The sequence below is a fragment of the Gordionus sp. m RMFG-2023 genome, chromosome 4 (genome assembly GCF_954871325.1).
Source record: "Gordionus sp. m RMFG-2023 chromosome 4, tfGorSpeb1-WG-v2, whole genome shotgun sequence".
Classification (NCBI taxonomy): Eukaryota; Metazoa; Nematomorpha; class Gordioida; order Chordodea; family Parachordodidae; genus Gordionus; species Gordionus sp. m RMFG-2023.
The window spans coordinates 1,477,854-1,494,224 of NC_088778.1; the positions used below are offsets into that span (position 1 = coordinate 1,477,854).

Genomic DNA, 16,371 nt, shown 5'->3' on the forward strand with positions numbered 1-16,371 from the left:
TATTTAATAGAATAAGATAAAATTTAATAGAATAAGATAAAATTTAATAAAATAAAATAAAATTTAATGGAATAGAATAAAATTTAATAGAAACTATGAAGTTATAAGAGTGTAAAACTATACCTGAGCTGTAAGTTTCATAATAAGTTAATAAATATAGCAAAGAAAGAAGTAAAATATAAAGATATAAAAGGTGTACCTTCCAGATAATTAATAAAAATAATAATTATTATTAAAATAAATTATATTAGAGGTTCATAAATATTAAAATTAATTATTATTTGTAAAATTATCTATTATAAAAATTAAAATAATATCAAAATAAAGTTAAAATAAAAAGCCTACTAAATAAAATAAAATTAAAAGAAAGATATTATAAGTAAAGTATCATATCAACATTAAAAGAAAGAAACTTGTAACTAAAAATTAAGGAAATCATCATCATAAAAAGAAAGCAACTTGTGACTGAAATTAAGGAAATCATCATCATAAAAAGAAAGCGACTTGTGACTGAAATTAAGGAAATCTAGGTAATTTTGTCCAACCTCTAATTTCATCTAGTATTGATAAAAAGGATACTAACTCATTGTCATAATTCAGTTACCTTTACATATTGAAATTATTTAGTGGTTTGGCAGTAATAATGGAATTCTTAAAATTTTAATAAGTTTGTATCTAAAAATAAAAATCATCATAATATTATTAAAAATCTGGCATGATCATAATCTTTTACAATAATAAATCTTCTATTGATAATTATTTTCATGTGTTTTCATTCATACATTTACGTGTTGAAAAAAATTATGAGAAAATATAAAAAATAAATGCTAATTATTTGTAAATTTAAAAATTGTATGTTAGACACTACATAATGAAGTTATATATAATAATTTTATTATTTCTCTTGGGGTTTAAGGGATATGAAACTGATAATTTAGGTAAAATTATTAATTTGATTATTAATATAACTTTTATGATAGCTTATTTAATTTTAAAAAATTCAAATCTATTTTAGTTTATAGATAAAAATTAAATTAACTTATTTAAAATTTCTAGAATGGTCTTTATCTTGGTTAAAGTTATTTAGTCTTGAATATTATAATAATTTCTTGAATTATTCTCCTTTTATAATGATCAGTTTTTAAAATTTGGATGTTTTTAAAGTAAGATTCTTGGAAATAAAATTGTCTTCAGCTAAACTATATAAAAATGATTTAAATTCCTTTAATGTATAAGGTTGTTTAGAAATTCTTTTTTATTTTTCTCCCACCTTGCTACAAGATTCACATATTGTAAGATAAATACAAGTTATATTGAAGTAAGTATTTTTATTCAAATTAGAATTGAAAGGTATTTTTAATTTGTTTAAAATTTGGGCTTTTATGTTAAAATGATGTATTACTATTACAATCTGTTGTCCATTTAATATATGGGCAAACTAATATGATAGTTATAAATTTACCATATATTTATTTATTTTAACTTTTTGTTTCAATTTATAATAGATTTTATTAAATTTACATATACTTTGCCATGTGAAGATAAAATGGAATTTTATTGGCTTTCTTTTTTGAATGGTTAAATATTAACTAAACATTATATTTAAATTAATAAAAATATTACAATTTATATCTTTTTAAAGATATTATAAAAGATCATGCAACGGCTAATGTAAATGAGGATAAAAAAAATGATGAAAAAATTGCTCAGGAAAATTTTTTAAAAAATTCAGACCAAATAATTGAAAAAAATCAAGAATCAATTTCAGAACCCTTAAATTCTGTTGACCACGAACACAAGAATATTGAAACTAGTCAAAATAAACACAATATTTTAGATGATACATTACCAACTCATCAGCCTTTAAATGATGAGATTCAGGATATTCCAAATGATGTGAAGAATGATAGTCCGCATGGGAATAATTTTGATGATCATGAAAATAGTAAAAGTAAACTAAACATTAAATGTCTATTCAATATTTTTTGAGTGTTCTAAACTTAAATTATTTTTTTGCCAGACTTGAGCCATTTGAAAACAATTGTACCAAACTCAGGCTTGAAATTTAAGAATGTAATTGGGTCTGGGCTAAACAAAAAATCCAAAAAAATAAAATAATTAATGCTTTCCCATCTTTTATTAAAATTTTTATTTGAGTGACGGTTCGTACCTTCTGTGTACTATCTAAGAATATTTTTGGCAGTGATGGAATGTATAGAACTGAATTCTCCTAAAATATAGGCCATACTATAAAATAAATGTCAATCTGAAGTCTGCTTTTAAAATTTAATGGGGGTTTCAAATTATCAAAAAATAAATCTGTTTCACCTAGATGCCATTTTCCAAGCAAAAAGTTATTGTAAAAAATATTTTTTTCTAGGCATGTTTTTGCACATTTTTTTTTAACTTCCAAGCAACAAACCAGCTGATTTTTATATTACAACCATAAAAGGGTTCATAAAGATGTTATTTACTTTTCCATGTAAATTACATAAAACCTGTATATATAAATATTTACTAATTGTTAAAAATGTTTCAATAACATATCTATCATATTAGATAAGATTTTTTTTTTAAAATTGTCCTGAGATATTCTGGGATAAATGAAATATCTGATTAGCTAAACATTCATTTTTATAATAAGGAGTCATGGATAGTTATCTAATAGTTCTATTATCATAATTTCTTTACTTATTATAATTTAATAACAGAAATATCATATAATGATGCTCAACTATTTATTTTTTTTGATTAAAAAATGATAAATATAAGGAATAAATGTACTCAACAAGTTACGATGTGATATCAAACTATTTTAACCATTTAGCATTTTAAAAATCCACAATTCATCTTATACTCTATTTGAATTGAGTAAGGTTTACCTGTTTTAAAATTATTGCGTAATATAATCTTTAAAAAAATATAACTTGTTCGCTTCAATCATAAAAAACGCCATTATACATCTTGTAATTGTTTTGTTTGGAAATGGCCCTAGGTAATTTCCTCAACTGTGAGTTTGTTCTTGAAATTATTTTAAAGAGCTTGTCAGGATTAGGAGATATTTTAGGCTGCATTCATAGTGGGATCCGATCCGGCACGACTTAACAGCTGATTGATTTTATAAAATCTTGTTTACAAGATCAATTTTTTTTTAAAAAATAATATTGATTTTATCTTTATTTCTATACAAAAATTTTTTTTTCTTCTAAAGATTATAGATATTTTTTAGATCCTCTAGTGAAACTTATTTTGCTATTCTAAACTCGGCTAAAAATTTAGCTGAGGATTTGGCTACAGACTTACTATATTGATTGATCGACTATCTTTATACCTTTTAATTTTACTTTAAAGAATTATAAAATTATATATCAATAATTTATTTTTATGGTAACACCTTCCAAGAAACCCGCGAAGCACTGGAAAAGATGGCGAACGAGAATATTTTAAAGGAACAAAATCCCGAAAACAAAGATGAGGTGGTACCTTCTGCTTCTAGTGTTCTTGAGGATAACAAAATGGAGCTTAATGTAAATGTCGAAGAAACGACTAACCAAAACTTCGAAGGAACCGAACCGCTAAATTCCCAACCATCTGAACCAAATCCGGAATACGTTACGCCTGCTTCAAATAATTTTGTACAAAATGAGAGCGTAAACTATGTAGCAGAGAATGATGAGATTCCAGACGCCAAAACGGAAAATAATGATATTGAAAATAATGATGAAAATTTTGGTGGTATTACTGAAGAAGATCAGCAAGAAAAGGATGAATTTTTCGACGAAGCCATAAAAGTTGTCAAACAAATTGTGAGGGGGGGTGTAGGGGAAACCGAACCAGACGAAGGTGTTCCCGCGAACGAAAACTCTGCCACAGACAAAGAAGCGGACGACGATAAAAAGGACGACGGCAATAGTTTGGGTTATTATTTAAATATTACTTATTTTTTTTATAATTAGTTTGTAAGTTTTGAACCAACCAATAAAAACTAATTATTCTGTGGTCAAAACGTATAATACTTGAAAATCGAGTTAATCCGTCCAATCATATCTCTGATTTCTTGAGCCCAAAATAGTGTTGTTAGCCCGAAATATTATAGTGCAATCCCGGAAAGAGATTTTGCTCGTTGAATGACAGCGGAAAGGTTCGGACCTCTGCCAATATCTCGAGATTACTCAATCGAAAATCGACATAAATCGGCCATTTTAAGATTATAATGCTAGCTTGCATTTTTTTTTCGTGCGTGTAAAAAGGTTTTACGTATACGTTTCTCACTCGTTATAATTTCGAGAGCTTGCATTTTTTTTTTTAATATGATGAATGTTTTTGTTTGTCGCTTATTTCTCTCTCGTTAATTTTTCTCTTTTTCGCCATCTTTTTTTTTTCAAAGCTTATTTTAAAAGGTTACGCGTTTACCCGAGTTTAGACTCCCCCAACCGCCCGGTCCAAAGCGGGTCTAGATCAAATCCGCTAAATCGGTGCTTCATTTTCATACGCAATTTGATCGAACCGATCTGCCAACAAACGACCGCGTCAGAATTTATTTTAAAATCGGCTTAAATCGGTTTTCTTTGTGCCCGGTTTGAACCAGACCTTTCTTAGCATATGATGATCCTTAGTTACCAGTTAGCGGGGATTCGCTGCCGCTAATTCTCGCTAACTACGAATGCGGGGGATACGCTAAGGAAAAAAAAACGATATTTAATTTTTTATCTTCTCTTTTTAAAAAAAAAAAATCTAACCCTTTTCTTTTCACGATCTAAAAATTAATATTAAAAAAAAGAGAAACTTTTGGGGTTGAATGCCAAGGTAAAATTCAAGATGATCGCCAACGGAAAAGAAATCCCTAATTTCCTGTTCAACAATCTCGCCGATGACATTCTTGGTACCTTGAAGGACAGTAAAAAATTATAATTTAAAAAAAAAACTGAGTTTAACCTGGATTGTAAACTATTTAAGTTCACTTAATCATTAATTAATATATCATTTCGGTCAAGTTTTTTACTACGGACTTTGAGAAATACAAAATAATGCCCAATTTCTTTATTATCCAAGGACACATGCGTCCATTTTAAATGGCGCGAATCAATTGTTACACCAAGAAAATCTGTTTTTCTAGGATTTTGCCCTGATGTTTACATTTTATTTTATTCCTATATTATATATTTATATTATTATCATTGTTTGTTGTTGTTTTTTTTGAACCAGAAGATACGTCGGAAATTGATCATTTGGAGGACGCGGAAGAGGAAGACAACAACGACGAGATCCGGGGGATAGATGGGATGACCGAAAAAGATGTCAACAAATATTTTTTACGCCGGAAAACCGAGTCCAAGGTTGACGAACACGAGGGCAATGTCGAGAATACCGACCAGTCGGCAGCGGCGCTCCGATTGCAACAATTAAAAAGTGATCTGGTTACAGGTTTTTTAAACAAAAAAAAATGGCATACTTTTAATACATTTATTATTTACGGATAGCTAGTTTTTACTACTAACCGGAAGTTTAAAGTTGAGCTTGAGCCATTGCATCGGACCTATTCCCGGTTCATCCAGGCCAGATGAATTTTTTTTAACCCTTCAGTGTTCAATCAATCCGGTCTAAATCATTACTTTTAAGGGGGTTTTTAAAGGTAGAAGAGTTATTAGCGCCTCATGGCTTCTTCTAGAAAAAGAATATTATATTTGCTAAGCTCCCAACTAATAGTTTGCCAAAAATATGGAAATATTGAAATGCCAAAGCAGTTAGTATATTGTCAATTTTATATTTTCACTCTGCAAAAAATGTAAAAAAAATTGTTTAAATCGGAATAAAGTATTATGAATACGGGCGGGTAAAGTCTCATTGGACATATTTCTTAGGGTCCATTACAAAAAAGGACATTAGGAAAAAATATTTTAGTAATCTGTTCAAAAATGTAATTTAAAATCCAGGTCCGAATCTGACAGTCGAGGGGATCGTGTCCGCTCGGGTTTTGTTGGATCGGGTCCGGATTTGTCTACGCGGACCACTAGTTTGAAATGTTACTTTGTTTATTATTAGCGAATGATCTCTACGTCAAAGCCAGGAACATACTCAAGAAGCGAACGATAGGAATTGGCACACCGGAACCAGCCCTCGATAAGTAATGAAGATAAAAAAAAATGTTTAAATTTGTATCAAATTTTATGAACCCCATACGAGAGAGAGAGAGAGAGAGAGAGCATAAGAAAGGCGTGTTACGCGCGTAAGAAGGTGTAATTATTGGCGATAAAAATTGGCAATTACAAATATAAGGATTAATCGGGGAAAGATCGAAGGCTGTAATTTCGGACAAGGAATACTGAGAAGCTTTGAGGAAAAATAACTTTCAAATGTTTGAAATCGCTATTCTCCGCGGCGGAATCGCTAAAGATAATTTCCGAAAAATGATTAGTGTTTTTTTGTTCGGGGAATTCGCACCAAACGTGTTGAGGATGGTCGTGACAATAGAAGAGAAGATGATAGTCGCTGAGGAAGTTAGCGTTATTTCACACATTTCTTAGATTTTAACATGCAGAAACAATTCGTTCCAAGATTGTTATTGGGGAAGATGACCATTTCTAAAGAATCTTAGTGATCATATTCCGATTGGCTTCAAGAGGCAAATAGATATTAGAGGTCTCTTAAGAGGAAAATAAATAATCGCGTTCTCGCTTTTGTTTTTTTTTAAAAAAATAGACATTTTATCTTTTAATAACTTTTTTAAAAAAAATGTATACATACACAGAGCTAGCCACCTCATACTCGAGTCCTCCAAAATGAATTACATACCGGCCTTGGAAGAGTTAGCATACTTTTTTCTGTTCGGTCGTCATTTACCTCAAAATCTGACAAGGGCCCGTCTTATTTTCGAAGATTTGGCCAAGATCGGATCCCCCAGAGCCCAGATGGTTTTTATTTATTTTTCACGATTCATTATATATATATATATATATTATAAAACGTTTAAGAGTTAGTGATCATTTATATTTAATTTGTTGATTATTAAGTTGGAATAAGCAAGCATTTCTAATAATCCAATACTTTAATTCGTTATTAATTTTTTCGGTTGCCATTAACTTATAATTTTTATTGCCTGTCAATCGATTCAAAGGGCTTGGGATTCTTACATTCGACCGGCCTCATCTCCCCTAACGTTCAATCTTCGCAGGCCAAGGCCCTGATATATTACACATTCGCTTCTCTAGGGGGTAACCCTTTCGCGCGGATGGCCCTAGGCTACAGATACAGGAACGGGTATTCGGTTCAAGAAAATTGCGAATCGTCTCTCACTAATTACAGGTTTATTATAGCCTCCATCTTGGAGATCTTGGAGTCATAATCCCCTATTGCTTAAAAAACTCCGATAAGATTCTGAAAATGTTTGTTTTGGGAAAAACTTTCGCCAATATGATATCTATTATTTTTTGATTTTCCCGCTTATAGGCGAGTAGCCAAAACGGTGGCCAAAGAGGTGAGGGACAGCAAAGCGATAGACAATCCCGGGGTTATTCAACGAATACGCCTTCTGGATTTGGCCGATCCTCCTCAAACGCCTCCACCCGAGAATACCGTAACTACTGGCGTGTCAGAGTCTACCACAACGAGCTCCGCGGATTCTACCACCGGTACTAATTTTTCCGACACGTTTTATTTTTTAGGAAAAAAAAATGAAATCTGATTGCAAGGTAATACCCGATTTTGCCCGTTATTTATTTTTAAGGTGTATTTTTTTTTCGACGTTTATAGTTCCATTTTCCTAGTTTATCCGCTTAGCTATTTTCCCTTTTAATCCCCTATCTCCATTTTCCGTGGTCCTGGGCTGATGATGTTTGGGATTTGGAGCCAATTATAATGAAATTATTCAAATATCAAGCTCTGGGTCATATAAAAATTTAGATCTTCCATTTAATATACCTAAAAGTTGTAATTACCAATAAAAATGTGTGGTTTAATGAGTATTGAGGTTTCTTTAATTTTGATGACTACTTTTGCCATTTGAGAAGCTGCTAATGCTATGCTATGAAATTTTCTTCTAATTAATTTTTTTTTTACTTGTTTATTTTATCGATATGATATAATTTATATTTTCGCTGAATTGATTCTTTTAAAATTGATTTGATTGAAACTTATCAGTCAATTTTTGACTGAGAAACGACTTGTCCTTCCCAAATTCTATGCGTGATATCTTTAAATCTTCTCCTACTCTATTATAATTTTCTTAATTTATTTTTTTTTATAAAAATTTATACTTTTCATTGGATCCCCTCCCTTAATTTAATTGGTCATTCCACCTTTCTACGCACACGTTTTTTTAACGATTTTATACGTGCATATAAGATCTTTTCCAACTTCCCCTCCTCTCAACCATTTTATTAAGGTTTCTTAAGATCCAATGTGTCGATGCATGATTTAACTAATCTTCTTTATTGACCATAGACTCAGTCATTAGACCCCTTGGTTATTTTTTCGGATTGTAAACGAGTTAATAAAGCAGGCGACCTTTTGCTATGGCATTAATAACTCTCTCAACATATCTCGTTTCTTAGTGTATTCCTAAATCTCCGAGACCTTCTTTATTCATAACCGTAGATGATAAAACGCCCGAACGGTACGCCTTTATCAGAGTAATTTGCGGTATAAGAAGAAAAAAAATTGATTACAATTCTTTAATCCTATAAACTTTTTAATAATTTTTTATATAGGTTCGAATACGGCGAATTCTCAGAGTTCTTCTACAACTTCTAGTAGTTCAAGCTCTTCGTCAAGTTCAAGTTCTTCTGGCTCCGTCATCTTAGATCGGGATCTGATAAAATACTACAAGTTTTTGGCCGATAAAGGTGACGTGCAAGCGCAAATAGGACTGGGCCAGCTTCTATATCAAGGGGGCAGAGGGGTGATGCCTGACCCCCACCAGGCTTTCGCGTTATTCAGGGAAGCTGCCCATACATCCAACAATGCCTACGCTCAAGCCTTTCTAGCTAAGGTTTTTTCTTCTTCTAAAATATAAATTTATGGAGTTGTATTTTTAAAAAATATGACTAAATAAAAAGTGGAACGATCTAAAATTTATGCCACAAATCTATAATCACGAAAAAGGATTTAAGATCACTTTATTCTCAAATTCTCCTCGATTTTAATCCCATCTTTTAGAATTCTTGGTTCCATAAATTCTTGCATTAAAAAGAGATAAATATACATATATTTTAAATTATGTTTTCCCAATTCTTCTTATTCACTAGAAAATAAATTTATTTGGTAGGTCCAAAAATCTTGAACTTTTATAAATGTATCGGCTTTTTTTACAGTAGTATATTTAAATATTTTTTTATATTATCAATGAAAAAAAATTATAAACAATTGTTGCCTTCCTATCCAAAAATAATTACAGATGTATTTAGAAGGCATAGGAGATGACAAATTCTTACCTCCCGATAACAAAACCGCCTTCGCGTATTACACCAAATCCGCCAAACAGGGTTTAAACATATTGCGCGTTGCGTTTTTTTTTATCTCTCTCTCTCTCATTATGTGTACCTTATTGTATGAAAGATTTTAGAGATTATAAAAGGATGGAAAAGGTTAGATGAACTAGGAAAACATCAAATATATTTGATTGATTGATTCATATTATTTTTAAAAAAAAATGATTGATGTGAATACTCAAGATAATCCCATGGGACAAACGGGGCTCGGCGTTATGCACCTTTTCGGTTACTCGCTTACTAACCCGGAACGCGTGGATTCGTCCCGTGGCGCATCCTTGACCGCACTTAAGGATAAAAAAAACGCCCCGACAAACGGGGTTAACGTAGATTATTTGGTCAGTGATCCCGCTAAAGCTTACGGTTACTTCAAGGCCGCGGCTGATCAGGGATACCCCGAAGCGCAACTTTACATAGCTAACATGTATTTCAGTTGAGTGATCATAATTCTGTTCTAAATATAGATATTTCCTATTTTTAATGCGCATGCGTACATTACATTATAAATAAATAGATGTAATCAATCTTTGATACCATTTTTTTTTTTAAAGAAGAGGTGTCATTGTCAAATTCAATGACCATTTCGTATTCAATTATGATATTCATTCATTCATTCGTTATATATTGCAGCTGGTTTAGGAGTAACTACCAATTACAAGCTGGCCTTGAAATACTACAATCTAGCTTCGCAATCAGGAAATCTATTGGCGTTTTATAACCTAGCCCAAATGCACGCAGTCGGTCTCGGTTCGATAAGGTCCTGCTATACCGCTAATGAAGTTCCCTTTTTTTTATATTCTCCCCCCGCCTTTTCAAATAGCGGCCTATTTCTTACTTTTATTTTCACTTTTCTCCCGGATTACGTCTCATCATATTCAATCACTTTGTCCTCTCTTTATTTCCAATTCTTATGTCAAGGAGTGCTTTACCTTGTGTATTTTATAACATATTATCCAGTTATTCAAAAACGTCGCCGAACGGGGTTACTGGGGCAGGATGCTAATGGAAGCCTATCACGCTTATAAGAACGACAATCTTGGACCGGCCCTCGTCATCTACCTCTTTTTGGCCGAGTTGGGCTACGAAGCTGCTCAGAGCAACGCGGCTTATATTCTTGAACAGGGTTTAGATATATATCACGATTTTCTCACTCCTTTTTTTTTTTCGTTACAAAGAGTTTGCTAATTCAGATCATCGATACATTCATTTAAAATGTATTTTTTCTCGAAACACAGAAAATATATCCTGGTTCCCGAGAAACGAATCCCTATCCAGAGCCTTCGTTCTATGGAAGCGAGCAGCTCTTCAAGGTTTATTTATACTTATTATTCGTTTATTAGAACCCCCCAAAATACTACCTTTAGCCTCATCGTGGCGGGAGAGTGGCAAGGTCTTTTGGCGGCTTATGGAGGTCTAAGTCTGGGTCTAGAATGGGATCACCGTTTCCTCTGCGCCTAAAGGGGTCGATGCCAGGAAGGGCATCCGATTGTAAAAACCTTGCTACAAAAGTTCCTAATGATTATATCAGAGGGAAAACTGGCCAACCTGGGTAAACCTGGAAATCGTCATTGAACGGAGAAGTAGAAGAAGATTTGTTTATTAGAAGCCATAGCTATACCACATATTTTAAAGTGCACGTGTTCACTATATCTCGAATAGATGGCGTTATATTTGTAGGGATACTTATCTCATATCCATCAAAAATGGTTTTATTTTTGTATTTAAACGAAAGTGAAACTTTTACAACGTATTTTAGAAATTTAAATACGAGAGATGCCATGGAATAAGAAAAGGATGAAAACCGTTAACAAATTGCTACATCAAAATTATTTATTACAAAATCGATATAGTTTGTTGGGATGGGGGTTAGCGGTTAATTATGGGCGCTATTTACTAAATTAAAGTGTTTAACATATATTTTAAATTTATGAAGGTTATAATGGTGCCCGTCTTAAATTGGGAGATTTTTATTACTACGGGGTCGGGGGAGAGGTCGATTACGAAGCGGCGGCCCATAATTATCGTACGGCTTACGAGAGCCAACGCAACGCCCGAGCGCTCTTCAACCTGGCTTTCATGCACGAAAAAGGGTTCGGTCTCAAAAAGGTAATATTTAACTCTTAAGATTTTTTTTTTAAAAAAAATAACAATTATATGTCCGTCGTTAAATGATTGACGTGTCTTATCTCCGAATCATCTCGCATATTAGGGTATGGTAGCCCCCGAATACCTAACCCTCTCGTATTTGCCTATTATATTTTCGAACTTTAATCTAAATGCCATTTTTTTTAAATTTTTGAGACGCCGAAAAAATGATTTTTCTTTTCATCACATGCTTTGATGTAATTAATATTATGATTCTACGAGAATCGTAGGATGTTTCATTTCTTAATTTGATTATGATGAATTGAATCTACCAATGAAAATTATTATAATTTCTATCCAAATTTTTAGGCGATTCAGCCGTAGCCAGGAATTTTCACTTAGGGGGGCCAAGTGCTTATTTGAGGGGACCACTATTTTTTTAAAATCAAACAAATAATTACGCATTCATAGAAATTTTTTCCTATTTTTATTAAAAATTTAATAACAAAATAATACTATAATATGAATATACAAAACAAAATAAAACTATAATATGCATATACAAAACAAAATATTACTATAATAGAATACGGCGATTTTTATTTTTAAATTTTAATATAAATGAACTAAAAGATAAATTCTGCGTTATTCTTTTTTCATACGCCATTAATACTAAATTTTGTTTACGTTTATCCTTCATAGACTCTCTACTGCTCGATAAAACTCTCTTTAATGTAGAGAACGAGGCCTCACAAGAAGCCGTTTATCGCTGCTGAGTAGCATTTATATAATTCTTTAAATGCATTATACATAATATGTAAGATATTTTCAAAATTATGATTTTCTTTAGCTTCCGAAGCTAGCAATCCTTTTGCTATCTTCATTTCATGATGCAGTGTTTCCATATTTAAGTTTAATAGGGATTTTAATGTGGCCATTTTATCTGATAAAAAATAATCAGGGTCAAGGGGGGGGCAATGTATTAAAAGATGAAAAAAGATTAAAATCATCTTCTGTAAATCGGTCTAATCAGTTTCTGAAATTTCTGATGTAGTATTACTAGTAGTTTGTAGAGGTCATGTTGCTTGACATTTGTTTAACTTTAACTTAAAATAAGAGTTAATAACTGATTGTTTCTTCATAATTTTAAAATAAACGCTGTAAAATAAAATAACTGGTTATATATTATAATATAAATGTGATACCTATAGAGAATGTTATACACAATAAAAAAAAATGAAAAAAAAATGAATGAATGATAATTTAATATTGGATAAAAATAAAAATAAAACTGGATAGAAAATAATTTACAAACTAGACATGTTTGTAGAATAAATATTCAAAATATATTTTAAAAATATAAAAATAATCAATTCTAAATAGACATGTTTTTTGAATATTTTTGAATAAATATTCAAAATTTATATTAAAAATATAAAATAATCAATTCCAAAAAAATTTTCAAATTTGGGGGGCAAGAAAAATTTTTGGGGGCCACTTTTGAAGGCCAAAGATTTTTTCTGGGGGCCAGGTTTGGGGGCCAAAATTTTTTTGGGGAGGCCCCCCTCCCTCCCCCGTGGCTACGGCCCTGCCTATCTATTTATTCTATTTTATTGTATTCTACTCAAATGCTAAATTAGAAATATGATGCATGCCAGTCATTCTGTCTGCGATGCATACATATAAAGGAGAAATAAAATAAATAAAATGAGAAGGAAAGTGAATACTTATGAAAGAGATTTGAAAAGTTGAATAGAGACAAATTTCTATTTGATGGCAACTTTTTTCACCTAGGTATTTATCCAATTGTCTTTCTAAGAAAGAAAGAAAGAAAGAAAGAAAGAAAGAAATCAAAGAGAAAGAAAGAAATCAATAGAGTAGATATGAAATAAATAAATGGTATAGGACCTCCCTAAGATTATGACTTGTTAAAAAATTGATATTTATTAATATATCATGTTATGATTGTAGGATCTCCATTTAGCCAAAAGATATTACGATATGGCCATCCAAGCTAGTCCAGACGCCATGGTCCCCGTGTCTTTGGCGCTTTTTAAACTCTCTCTCATGCTGTATTACGAGCAATTTAAACAGGTTTCTAATGAATACTCTAAGAATAATGCCAAAATTTCTTCAGAGAATATCTAATTTAGTATTTGTATGCAAGTGTATATTATACGTATTACCACGTTATAAGGATTTAGCAAGTTTTTGAAGGTTAAAATCATTATAATTTACAGTCTGGGCATGGTATAAATAATTACAGGTCTGGTTAAAAAACCCGATGGATCCACGGGCCTGTTCGGGTGCTGGAATACGATTCCAGTAAAATCAGCCCTTCTAAAAAATGATATAAACGAAGTGTTATAAATGATTAAAATCTTTAAAAAAAATCCTAAAAACTCAGGTCAATTAAGCGTACCCTGAATACTCCGAATTCCAGTGACATCTATATAACTATAAATTTATTTTGGGGAACTGTTTAACCCTCGGGTGGTACATTGGGAGGATTAGTGATCTGCATCGGGCCTAATTTTTCAAGCCCGGCCCAAACCCTAAATTTTTAAAAATGTTTTGCCGGCCCAGCCCGAACCTGAAATTTTTTTTAAATATAGAAATTAATTTTTATAATTACTCAAAATAAAAGACATACGTTATAATGTCATTTAGTTTCAATAAATAAAATCAAATATTTTTATTTTGCATAACAAATTCAATATAAAATTGAGAAATTTAAGATATATTAAAAAAAAAATTTCAAGGTTCGATCCGGCTCGATTATTTTAAATAGAATTAGGCCCGAGCCCGACCTGAATCCCGTTCGGGCCGGGTCGGACTTGGGCCGGCCCTAATTTTGCAGGTCTCTAGGGAGGATATCAACACCTAAAAAAATTTCTCTCTACGTAACAGGATATTTTGACTTGGGGTTTTCAGTAGGTCTCCACTTTTATGTTAAGCGTTTTGCAGAGTTTCATCCATTTTTTATAGAATAATTTACCGTGGTATAAACATTTAATCATAGCTAAGACGTAACATTGTCGCCATTAAAAATAAATTTATTTTTAAGGTATATTTTTTTATATTTTACAATAAAAAAAATGAATATAATTTTTTTTATTATTTAATCTTTAAAATAGATTTTTTTAAAAAAAAAATAGTATTAAATAAATAAATAAATAAAATATAGAATTTTAAGATCCCGTTATTTTTTGACCTTACCCTTCAAAGGTTAAAAACGTGTTCGAAATTCGATTTTTGATCCAAACCATTCTTTAAATAAAAAAAAAATTACTTTATTTTATAGTTGAATTACAAGAATACTTTGGCGAAACTGTACGAGCTGCAAAACCGTGTTGTACCACATGATTGGGATCTGTATCTCATCATGGCCGCCGCCTTCATCTTGGGAACGCTCATATATTTTCGACGCCGACCTTTACCCGCTTAAATATCGCGATTTTATTTATATATTTTTTTTTCCTTTCAAAAAACATATTTACCCCACGCCAAGTTATACCAGAATATTTTGGTTTAAAAGAGTTCTATAAATAAACATGTTCTTATTATACCCGTGTTTATTCCTTAAAATTTATATTTTGAATCTTTCCCAACAAGTCTCACACAAAAGACTCTTTGGATATATTTACAAAAGTGATTTGTTAATATTAAATAATATTTTTAATAGGGTTTATACTATAATTTATAATTGTCAAATGGTAGAGGGATTTGATTCAGGAAAATAAAGAGAAATCCAATCCCAAATTTGCGAATCTATTTTAGAACTTGTTGTTCCGTTTTTCGGATTTGAATTAAATAATGAATTTATATATATATATATATTAGTGATCTGCAGAGTTGTTAAAGGATCTAGATATAAAAATGTGGTATCTGTATCTAGATAGATTTTTGATTAAATAATCTGTATCTAGATATTATTTTAGACGTTGTATCTGTATCTAGATCCATTTAAAAAGTATCTTTTAACAACTCTGGTGATCTGCATCGGGCCTAATTTTTCAAGCCCGGCTCGACCCGAACCCGAAATTTTTTTTAAAAAATTGCCGGCCCGGTTCGGCTTGAATTTAATATAGAAATTAATTTTTTATAATTATTCAAAATAAACGATATATGTTATTTGGCGTCTACTTTCTATAAATAAAATCGCGTATTTTTATTTTACATAAAAAATTCAACATAAAATCGATAAATTTAATATTCATTTTAAAAAATTTCTAAGGCCTGCCATACTGTAAATAAAAAATATAGAAGGTCTAATAAATCCATGAGATATACTTATTGAGATATATATAAAGAGTATTTTACATTTAATTGATAATTGTAACAAAGATAATTGGGATTAAATACTACAGAACAAGAGCAGACGATACAATTTGAATGCATGAGTTATTTTTAAAACATAATACTTTTATTTTAATAATTGCATTTAGTTTTTAAAATTATTATAGACTGATAATTTATTTTTTTTTAAATATTTAATTCGTGGTTATTTAATAATATAAAAGATTTTTGAAATAGCTAATAATGTGTCTAACAAAATAAAATGTTAATTTACTCATATAAAATACATATTTTAATTTAATTAATAAAAATCAAATTCTGACTTCGTCTAATATGTATAGTTGCTTAAGAACAGCTGATCTTGATGATTTAGTTTTATTAAATAAGATCCCTGAATTCTCATGCTCATATCGAATTTGTTTGATTGACGTAAAACGACATTTTAAGTTAAAATTCTGGGAATTTTTTATTATCATTCACAAATCTATCATTATTTTTATAA

At 30.8% G+C, this 16,371-nt stretch overlaps 1 protein-coding gene across 2 annotated transcripts; it reads left to right on the top strand.

The window, feature by feature from the left end:
* The first annotated feature begins 798 nt into the window (after positions 1-798).
* LOC135929165 (protein sel-1 homolog 1-like) lies at positions 799-15,138 on the top strand. 2 transcript variants are annotated; one of them, XM_065465689.1, is made up of 18 exons: positions 799-938; positions 1,643-1,956; positions 3,393-3,918; positions 4,781-4,897; positions 5,206-5,424; positions 6,043-6,124; positions 6,749-6,911; positions 7,115-7,302; positions 7,447-7,628; positions 8,706-8,986; positions 9,392-9,479; positions 9,669-9,917; positions 10,116-10,264; positions 10,443-10,608; positions 10,721-10,795; positions 11,419-11,591; positions 13,542-13,664; positions 14,875-15,138. In XM_065465689.1, exons 1-18 carry the CDS (start codon positions 872-874, stop codon positions 15,016-15,018), a joined length of 3,306 nt encoding a protein of 1,101 aa, XP_065321761.1. In that variant the 5' UTR covers positions 799-871; the 3' UTR covers positions 15,019-15,138. The 2 variants fall into 2 exon arrangements, with proteins under 2 accessions (XP_065321761.1, XP_065321762.1); XM_065465690.1 differs by having other exon boundaries at positions 5,209-5,424.
* Positions 15,139-16,371: the final 1,233 nt, after the last annotated feature.

Coding starts and splice junctions, on each gene's coding strand:
- LOC135929165 (XM_065465689.1), top strand. CDS start 872: ATGAAGTTATATATAATAATTTTATTATTTCTCTTGGGGTTTAAGGGA. Junction 10,609..10,720: donor GGCTTATATTCTTGAACAGG/GTTTAGATATAT, acceptor CTCGAAACACAG/AAAATATATCCTGGTTCCCG. Junction 10,796..11,418: donor GAAGCGAGCAGCTCTTCAAG/GTTTATTTATAC, acceptor AAATTTATGAAG/GTTATAATGGTGCCCGTCTT.